At 34.3% G+C, this 10,851-nt stretch overlaps 1 protein-coding gene across 8 annotated transcripts; it reads left to right on the forward strand.

Annotated features, from left to right (window-relative positions):
• Positions 1-679: 679 nt before the first annotated feature.
• On the forward strand, positions 680-9,791 carry LOC144560248 (disease resistance protein PIK6-NP-like). Of its 8 annotated transcripts, XM_078309441.1 has the most exons (4): positions 680-1,248; positions 1,895-1,942; positions 2,146-2,265; positions 5,776-9,791. In XM_078309441.1, the coding sequence occupies exon 4, from the start codon at positions 5,810-5,812 to the stop codon at positions 9,134-9,136; it is 3,327 nt and encodes a 1,108-aa protein (XP_078165567.1). In that variant the 5' UTR covers positions 680-1,248; positions 1,895-1,942; positions 2,146-2,265; positions 5,776-5,809; the 3' UTR covers positions 9,137-9,791. The 8 variants fall into 8 exon arrangements, with proteins under 8 accessions (XP_078165567.1, XP_078165577.1, XP_078165546.1 ...); XM_078309451.1 differs by having other exon boundaries at positions 680-2,265; positions 5,776-8,024; positions 8,229-9,791; XM_078309420.1 differs by having other exon boundaries at positions 680-1,942.
• Positions 9,792-10,851: the final 1,060 nt, after the last annotated feature.

The raw sequence follows: 10,851 nt of genomic DNA on the forward strand, positions 1-10,851 counted from the left end.
ATCAAATTAGAACAAAACTGTTATGGATAGTTCGGATTACAACTATCAGAGAATGCAAGAAGTAGTTGAAATAATATATCTAAATTTTATTTGATTAGGAATGGATTGGATTTTAACTAGAAAATTACATATTGGTTATGTAGTTGAAATATTAAAACGGTTAAAACCCGATTCGACTGTATCATGTAATTTAATTTGTATTTTCTAATAAATTGTGGAGAGTTTTGAATGATGTTTTGGATCAAAATAAACTATGTATCATTGAAGGTGTTTACATATTATTTTGCTTATAAAATTTGGATTATTTATTCTTATGTTAATATGTTGTCTATTAAATGTATTCTTATTATTAGTTAAATTTGTCCTGTTGTATAACATAGAATATTATTGTATGAATATTGTTAAATTTATAATTTTATAATGAATTCTGTTTTTGTCATTTATTATTGGATTATGTTTTGTAAGTACTTTTTATTTATTTAAAGTACTTAGTTATACTTTTATGAATAGTAGCACAAATTCACCGGATTATTAATTTGTATTTAATTGTGAATTAAAAATATTATAATAAAAAAAATCCCTTTTATTTTTTTTTATTACAAAGTTTCATGCCCGTAGGCTTTCATTATCACAAGCGTGCATCCATTATTGCGAAAAAATCTTGGAGCACTACCAATCAATTATTGGTGCCTCCGAACCTACTCCCTCATAGATAATATTCTAATGCATTTGTCCCTCTCTCATTTCTGTTGCATTTCTGCCTCTCAGCCCTGCATTTCTTTCTCCGCTGAAGAATTATCTCAACTCTCAAACACAAAGGTATACTTTGTAACATCTCCTTGCTTTCCTCTTCTATCATGGAGTACTGAGTAGTCCCTATATGGTCAGGCGCCAATCTAAACAGACCCAGTATATTTTGTATTTTTTTAAACCTAGTAGTAATATTTAATTGTGCCTACTCCTAAATCACGATCAGTCCTACTATTGAATTTTCACGGTCCAGCAGAAGGAAAAATAAGACAGTCTGTGAAGCATGGGCGTTGATTCAGGAAACCCTGATTCAAAAGAAAAAATCACAACCAGCTGTCGCTTTCTCTCATATGCAGAAAGGGGAAAAACCAAACTAACACCACTACGCCTATGCTAGACGCCAGTCACCAGCCTCCAGTGAGTAGTGCACCAGTAGCCAGCGAGCAGTGTACACCTCGACATCTCACATAGTTGTACCTTAAGATAACATCTTAGAAGGTATGGTTCCTTCAAAGTTGAGTCAGTTAAAGTCCCTTAATATATTATGACTAAACAGAAATAATTCCACTAGAGAGTTTTTTAAGGAAAAACCATAGTAGGCAAAATCGGCCGATCTTTATCGGTATTGGCCGGCCCCGATCCGATTCTGTGCCGATCCTCACATAGCAAATCATAAAGAAAAAAAACAAAAAAAAAAACCCGATCCTGAGCCGATCCCGATCCAATTCTCCGATCCCGTATAGGTATCGGCCGGGACCGATCCCGATACCGATACCGATTTTTCCTACTATGGGAAAAACTGTGTATGAAATAGTACAACCGTACATGGTTCAATATTTTTAAACCATATACAAATAAACATGACTTCTGAACATGGTTCAAAACTTCTAAACTGCATATGTATGTTGGAGATTTTTTTCTCGCGAGCGCCTCCAATTACACACTGTTAATATCAAATTTTTTTCTCATCCGTGTATAATAATGTCATATTGTCATAGTGATGGTTATCATTTTTATAGTAGTGCCTATGTCTTACTACACCAAAGGCTGAACCCTTGCACAAACTAAAGGCCAAGTCAAGTTTGAAAAAGGAAAAAAGTATATTGATTGATCTCAGAAGCACTATTCATGCATGAAATTTTAGGGGGAGAGGGAGCTAGGTAATTTGTTCATCGTCATATCCTTGAATAAGGTGAGGTTTTATTTTCATCATATAACAATATCCATGATAGTTACTAATTCAAGGTTTTGATGAAAACAAGTATATCTATAGAAATCTTCATAAAAATAATCAACATCTCAAGAAATGAAATAGCTACATCTTGGTAAAAATAAATTGAATAAAAAATGTTGACAGAATTTGTCCAATCCCATCTGAAATTATTTTGCGTACAGCTCTACGGAAAATAGAAGCCTAAAGTCCCGAAGCCTTCTTGGTGCCTCCGAACCTACTGCCTCTCACATCTGCTGCATTTATTTCTCCGTCGAAGAATTGTTTCAAGCCTCAAATACAAGGTACAACTACCTACATCTCACATCTCCATTGCTTTGTTATTCTATGAGTACATCGTGCCTAGCTAGAGGGTAAAAATTTATAATACATACTGCTGGAATTAATTACTAGGATTGTGGAATCATGAGAGGAGTTTGTAAAGTTTATTTTATTTCAAAGGAGAGTACAAGGATGATTTATATTTTCTCCCGCAAATTTTATTCATAGGAAAATAAAGAAAAAAAAATTAAAATAGGAAATGTTGTATGCAAATTTTAAAAATGGGAAGGCAGGAATAAGGGACACCATGGCACATCTCAAACCATGAAAAAATGGGATAAAAAAAGAAAAAAAAAAGTGGGACATCATTGCCCATCCAAACCGAAAATAAAATAAAAATAAAAACTAGGCTACCATAGCCCATCCCAACCAAAAGAAATAACTATTTTTTATGGAAAATTACTTCATGGATCCCTTGTCCTTTTGAAAATTTTATCTTATTATGGACCTGGATGGGCCATGGCAGCCCATTTTTTTTGGTTGAGCCATGGTGGCCCATGAAATTTTTATTGTTTTTCATTTTTTCCTGGTTTGAGATATGCTATGGCGTCCGCAGGGACGTCATGGCTTATTCCTGCCTTCTCATATTTTAAATTCCCATACAACATTTCATATTTTTATTTTTTTTATTTTTTGTTTTCTTATAAATAAAAATTTCGTCAGATAATCGTAGCAATTTTTTAAGTGTATTCAGCAATCTTAAAATAGCTCAATGTACTAAATTATGGCAAATTTGTATCCGAAATTTTTATACATAGGAAAATAAAAAATAAAAATATTAAAAATTATGAAATATCGTGTGAGAATTTGAAAAAATGGAAAGGCAATAGAGGCCCATTACGTCCTTGTGGGATGCCATGGTACACTCAAGACTAAAAAAAATGAAAAAAAAAAAAAATTCATAAATTGAACACCATGGAGCTACCCAATCCAAAAAACAAAAACAAAAAAAATGTGGGATGCCATGGGGAAACCCAACCCACGAAAGAAGAAAAAAAAAAATAGGACGTCATGGAACAACCCAACTTATGAAACAAAAAATTCTTCCTTCCTCAATCTTAAGAACTTGTTTCTTTCTTTTTTTCATTTCCTGAGTTGGGTTGTCTCCTGACGTTCCAATTTTTTTTTTTGGTTTCCTGAGTTAGGTTACCCCATGGCGTCCCACTTTTAAAAAAAATTTCCTTTTTTTTTTTCAAAGGATTGAGATGTGCAATGGCGTCTGCAGGACGCCATAGTTTGTTACTAACTTCTCATTTTTAAAATTTCCATACGAGATTTCTTATTTTTGATGTTTTTATTTTTTGTTTTCTTGTGAATAAAAATTTCGGTTTTCTCTCACTATCAACTACAACCATAGCCCTCAGATCGTAGCTTTTTTTATCCATTATAAGATATTTCTAGAATATGCATACATCTCTCATACAAACTAGCATATTCTAAAATAAACTAGAACACTTTAGTAAAATTAACCTAGAACACTTTAGTAAGCTCTCCATAATATTGGTGTCGTAACTTTCAATATACTCTGCATCGATCAGCACCAATTTGGTATTCTCTTGATCTTCAATATTCAACGTTTGTATATTGTCTTGCTTCTTTTAATTTTTTGAGCTTAAAGTTGCTTAGATATCAGCGGTAGATCTTTAAGAATAATCAACTCCAAAAGAAAAGTTTCTCGAATCCTCTTCCTATGTCGCCTTGGCACAACTCATCATCAATTTTTCCTCTCACAATGGATCACCTGACGAACTGCATCTCCATGCAAGAATTCCCGTCCCGTAGTTTTCTTCACAACGATGACACCCCTTTGTATAGTCTCGTCATTATCATCCTTCTTGGTGATGCCTCAACTCAGTGCTCTCTTGTGGCTTCTCCACATCACCCACTGCACAACTTACAACTTGGACCTCCTTCTCAACTGGTCTTCAACTAGTTCTTTGAAGAATCATGACTCGAAGTCAATCTCGTCCTCCTCCTCATACTTACTAGCCTCTTCGACGTCCTCTATGCTGACATCTAGCTACTTTTCATTGCTAATTTTCGTATTGACATCTAGCTACTCAAATCTCCATTTAGTCTGTTCAGGTTTTTTTTTTTTTTTTGGATGGTAATGCTCGTCTCGTCCATTTTTTGTTCAGCCCAATACTATTTATCCAAGTTTGATATTTTTTTACTTTCAAACTGTTTAGTTTAGTCAGTAGAAAATTAAAAAAAATATATTCATCAATATTTTTTTAATTAGACAATTTTGAAATTAGAAGTGGAATTATTTGCGAAATGTTATTTGAAGGAATAATTTTTTTTAAATCACTAACAAAATTTGTGAAAAATATTTTTTTCAAATTAATTGGAAAAATATAGATGTCAATGTTAATTCAGATTCGAACCAAAACTCTTTGAGAAATTTAGAGAGATATTTTATATTCTTTTAAAAATATATAAGGATTAATGAGGTATATATATATATATATATGAACATTTGATGCAAATGTAGAACAAAATATTTGTACTTCTTTTTTAAATTTAATAAACGTCCTTGTTTTTAAGAGGTGGGCTACGGTGAGTTACGAAGTAAAATGCGTTTCTATTTCACGCCGTATTTTTATTTTGAAAGTCCAAACGATCGATCCGAACCGTTAGATGTTTAATCCATATTGAAATGTGCTTGGAGACCAAATTTTACATTTTTTGGAATTTTGTTACTATTTATTAAGCATTTTTGAAAATTGCTGTTTTGCTGTGAACAGTTAAAACAGTAAAATTTTCTGGACCATCAGATCAGGGGCTTTCAAAATTGCTTAATAAATAGTAAAAAAATTCCAAAAAATGTAAAATTTGGTCTCCAAGCACATTTCAATATGGAGAACAAGATGAACGGTTCGGATCGATGTTTTGAACTTAAAAATCACAAAATATGAGCGTGAAGCAAAATAGTCGCTTTACTTCGCAACTCACCGTAGCCCATCTCTGTTTTTAATCACTATTTGTTCTTAAATGTACCATAAATTTCATCACTAATTTCACCAATTTCTCTTTTTAGGCTTGTAGGTGTTTTTCATAATATCCTCTTTTACTTTGTAAAATTATAAAAATTTAGACATGAGATATTCGTTACAAAATTTGAAATATCAAATGAAAATAAAAGTTTCTAGTTTAAATAATTGACAGCATTAAATCTTAAAAGAAATTTGTTTACTCTTTTTTTCTTAAGGTTCGTGGGCACAATACTGTTTATAATTTTGCGGAAAAATCATTATCTTTGTAGCGAAACAAACCAAAAGAAATTATATGCATGTCTTTAACATGGACATGATTAAGAGATTTGGCTGAATTAATTTTATATTTGGTAATTATAAATCGAAAGCAAGAAAACTATTTCATCTTCAAAAGAAATCCTTGGTTCAATTACTTAAAGGAACTAGGTAATGATGTTTATTTTGGCTGAAGTGTGCTTTTCTTATTTTTATCTGCAGAGAAAGTTGATATATTGGCCGTTAGCAGAAATTAATGGAGGCTGCTGCTATAGGCGTAGCTAATACTGCATTGAATTCAGTAGTTCAAACGGCAGTAACAACCATCACAAATGAAATTGGTTTACTGCTAGGGGTTCAAGAAGAGTTATTTTTCATCAAGGAAGAACTTGAGATGATGCAAGGCTTCTTACAGGTTGCCAAAACAGACAATCTTAAAGATGTGCTGGTGAGCATATGGGTCAAGCAAGTCCAAGAGTTGGCATTTGATGTGGAGGATTGTCTCCAGGAGGCTTCATTTCACCTGGTGAAAAAAAGTTGCCTACCTGTTATGTGCTCAGTGAAGAAACGAGATGATATTGCAAAAAAAATTCGGATGTTGAAAACTAGAATTGAGGACGTGAGTAAGAGAAATCTTCGGTATGAGCTGATTAAGAAGGGCAATAGTGGTCACAAATACAATGAGAGTGCCTCAACTAGATCAATTGCCAATATAGAAGCTTTGCTTGTAGGTCTCGATGTGCCGAAGAGAAAACTGGTTGATCTTATTCGAATGGAGCATATAGAATATGTAGACAAACCTTGGAATGGGAAAGTGATATCAGTTGTAGGAATGGGAGGTCTTGGAAAGACCACTCTTGTCAGAGAGGTCTATGGTTGCCAAGAACTGAGAAATGTGTTTAATAATCATTTTGCTTGGGTTACTGTCCAACATCCATTCCACAAGGATGAATTTATTGAAAGCCTGGCCAAACAAGTCCTGTCTAATTTCCAAGCGGTTGATGATGAGGGGGAAACAATGGAAGGGAAGAAGAAAAAGTCAGAGGAAAATTCCAAAAAAACAACAAAAGAAAGTTTGGCAAAGAAGGTAAAAGAATATTTAAAAGATAAAAAATATTTGATTGTACTAGATGATCTGTCTAGTGTGCCAGAATGGGATATGATAAAGGATGTGTTGTCCTCCAACAATGGGAGCCGAATCATAGTAACCACACAATCTAGAAGTCCTCTGGCAGAACATATATCTCACCCAAGTGAAAATATATATGAGATCAAGGAACTTTCCAAAAATGACGCATTGGATCTCTTTTTTAAAGCAGTTTACAAGACCGCTAATTATCCCAGAAGCACTGAGACAACAGAAGGGGATAGTAAAGCACAGAAGCAATGCATAACCAACAATATTACCGACGAAAAGGATAGGGAAATTATAGAAGAACCGCCCCACGAAAACAAGTGTAACATGAAAAATGGTTCCAATAGCCCTGAGACAACGGAAGAGAATAGTGAAGTGCGGGAACAAAGCATGACCAAGGAAATGAAGACCCAGGCAGGTTTAATTGTAGAAAGTTGCGGTCGATTACCACTAGCCATTGTAACAATTGGCAGTTATATGGCCACCAAACCAAAAACAAGTGCTGAATGGAAGGACATGCATGACCATCTTAGCTCAGAGCTTGCCAATAATGGGGACCTAGGGAAGGTGAACACTGTTCTAACTTCTAGTTATGACGGCATGCCATACCATCTGAAGCCAAGTTTATTGTATCTAAGTGTTTTCCATAATCATAAGGAAATAAGGCGATCAAGGATAATTAGGCGATGGATGGCTGATGGATATGTAATTGAAGGTCGTATAAACAAGGAGTATGAGATAAAAAATGGATATTTTTATGAGCTCATGGGGAGAAGCTTAATCTTACCATCACAAATGAGCACAATTGTCAATGGAGATGTTAAAAGATGTAACATTCATGACATAATGTACGAACTGATTCTTAGAAAGGCTATAGATGAGAGTATGGTGTCAGTCATTCAAGATGGAGAACTCAATTCCATGACAGATAAGGTGAGACACCTTGTCATCACTGGTGAACCATGCACTAGGGGCAAAGTCCTGGAAAGAGTGGATTTGTCCCACATGCGATCCTTATCCATATTTGGAGAGGTTGGAGATTATCTTAAATATTCTAGAATGAAGTTGGTAAGAGTGCTAGATCTAGAAGGCACTATAAATTTGAATGATGGGGATCTGAGGAGCATAGGCAAACTTCGTCACTTAAAGTACCTTGGTCTGAGGGGGACAAAAATTAGAAAACTCCCGAATTCATTGGGAAAGCTTAGTGAACTTGAGACCCTTGATATTAGAAACACAGGAGTAGTCCGATTACCAATAGCACTTACCAAGCTACACAAGTTAAGCTATCTACGTGCAGGATCAGTTCACTATATTGATGGGACAACACCAATAGGTGATTTCTTTGGTCATATAAATAGTCTCACTGAGAATTGGCACAAAAAGTTCATTGAAAAATGTTTTCCAACAGTTAATGAAACGGCACGTTCTATTTCAGATTTTGTTAGAATCTTGTGTATTTTTTGTTGTTTATTTCCAATTATTCCTTGTGCGTTTTTAGAAGAGATTGTGAAAAATAAAACTGAAAGCCGTTTTTCAGGTGGGGTGAGGGTTCCACAAGGAATAGGTAAATTACGGTCCCTAAATATTTTTGGTGTCATTGATATTGGTGGGAGCGAGAGTTGCGAGAGTTTAGCAAAGGAGATGCAGAATCTTACCAACCTACGCAAGTTAGCAGTGACTGGTTTCACCAAGAAGAATAGGAAAACATTAGCAAAGGTGATTGATGGTCTTAAGCACTTAAGGTCGTTATTCCTTTCAGCAGCAGATGAGTCAGGGCTCAGGTGTTGCTTAGATTATGTATCTTCCCCACCCAAGTATCTTCAAAGCCTAAAGTTGTATAGCTCTCTTGGTGACTTGCCTAATTGGATTAGTTCCCTTGAAAATTTAGAGAAGATACATTTGAGAGGCACTTATCTAACGAGAGGAATTAAAGTCATTGAAAAGCTGCCCAACCTGAAGATTCTCTATTTGTTGTGGTGCTCGTTTGAAGAAGATTTGAAGGAACTATGCTTTGGCGAGGATACATTTCCAATGTTGCAGGTAATGATTCTTGAGAGTCTAAGAGGTTTAGAATCGGTGGTAATTGAAAAGACAGCATTGAAAAGACTTGAGCAGCTAAAGATCAGAAGATGCTGGGAGATGAGAGAGGATGGGGTGTCGGGGTTGAACTTTCTTGAACAACTCAAGGAGATGGAGGTGGTACAGGTGCTATCTTTTTATAATTCTGAAGTTCTGCAGAAGATAACGTTCGGGAGATTAGCAGATTATTTTGCAAAAACACAGCAGAGAAATAACCTGTTTGTGAGCAACTTGCAGGAGAAACTCTCGATGCATCCAACAAAACCCGTCCTTAGGGTGATTAAAGAGGAAGACGTGAGGAGAAACTCTCGATGCATCCCACTTGCAGGAGAAACTCTCGTTGCACACGAAGTTTCACAAATATAGAGAAGGGCAGTGACAAATTATTGCATGAAGTGGTAAGGCAAATGGATTTTTACAAACATGGGAGAAGCTCAAACCAGCTAGAGATCCGATAAGGATCCGCAAACCTGTTAACCCGTTTGCAGAACCCTTCGCATGGGTTAAATTGGAAAAAGAATCGGCTGCCATACTCACTGGTACGGATCTGGACCTGGTACCTAGCCGGTATAGGTTGGTTAGTGGTACATGGATGGAGAAGTCAGAATGGCGTGCCAGCAAGCTACACGATTAGGAAATAAGAACTTCTAGCAATACTTTGTCTTTTTATTCTCTTTCTACGTACTTTTTCACTTTAATCTAGTTTAGTTGTTCTTTTCCAATTTCTAGGCTAAATTATTTTGATCATTTTTACATTTCATTTAATTTCCGTGTTTCCTCTGAGTGGGTACAAACTTTGTAACTGCTTTGTTTCAATTAATCAAAGAAATAGGGGCAAGACCCTTATTTTTCCTAAAAAAAAAAAAAAAGAGGAAGACGTGAGGTTTAGTATCAGCTTTAGTATGCATCAATTTGTTATATAGTTCCTCAAATGGTGTAAATTGTTTAGTTCGAAATTAATTAAGGGAACTCTTGTTATTTTCTTCTTTTTTCCCTCATGTATTTCCCTTTTGAAATGGTGTGTAATAAAATTGACTTGTGAAGTTGTGATTGATATTATGCTGCAATCGGCAATAATTTGGCTATGTTTTGCACTTTCGATGTACTTTTTTTTTTCTTTGGGGTCCCCTCTCTCTGGCTATTTGTAGTAAGAGGATTTGTTGATTTTTTTTGTTTGTTTATTAATCTTAATTAGTCTGTCGGGCTTTGTTCTGATTTCTCTGTCGAAACCTTAAAATTAGTCATAGATATGCTAATTTGAGAAAGAAAAAAAAAAAAAATTGGAGGCACCAGAGTACTATTTCATATTGATTATTTAACAAAACATTGAAAACAATCAAAATGCAATACACATACATTTTCCTATATAAAATGTCACAATATATTGCCATTTTTTTTTAAATAGTGGATAGTCCATGAATTTCATATTGAAACCGAAAAACCCCTACAAAAGTACCTAAAGAGGAAACCTGAGACAAGCCCTTGAGTTGTTACAGCTTTTCTTACATCAGATCATACACAAAAGCATAACAGCTAATTAAACCAAAACAAAAGGTAAATTAACTAATCCAAAATAAGCAGTAAACACTCAAATAACAAACAGAAACCATAGCTAAAACATGTAAAACCTAATTGTCATTTTAATTATCTCGCAATAGATATTTTGTGCAACAAATAATAAATACAAATTAACATGTAAAACCTAATCGTCTTTGTATGACAACAAACAGTCGATTTTACATTTTGCTAGGTTGTGGAACATATTCCTGGACTGTAGAACAAACGGTTTGGTTTTTATATTTTCGAATTTCCAAACAATTATTCAACATTCAATCTATAATAAAATGTGCTTGGAGACCAAATTTTCTATTTTTTAAATTTGTTTACTATTTATTAAACTAGTTTTAAAATTGTTGTTTTCAATGATCCAAAAAAATTTCACTATTTATTAAAATCAGCAATTTTAAAACTGGCTTAATAATTAGTAAAAAAAAAAAATGTAAAATTTAATCTTCAAGCACATTTTATTATAGAGATGGCATCTAACGGTTCATAATATAACTAAACTTATTATACAATAT

Source organism: Carex rostrata, chromosome 1 (assembly GCF_964058835.1).
Source record: "Carex rostrata chromosome 1, lpCarRost1.2, whole genome shotgun sequence".
Classification (NCBI taxonomy): Eukaryota; Viridiplantae; Streptophyta; class Magnoliopsida; order Poales; family Cyperaceae; genus Carex; species Carex rostrata.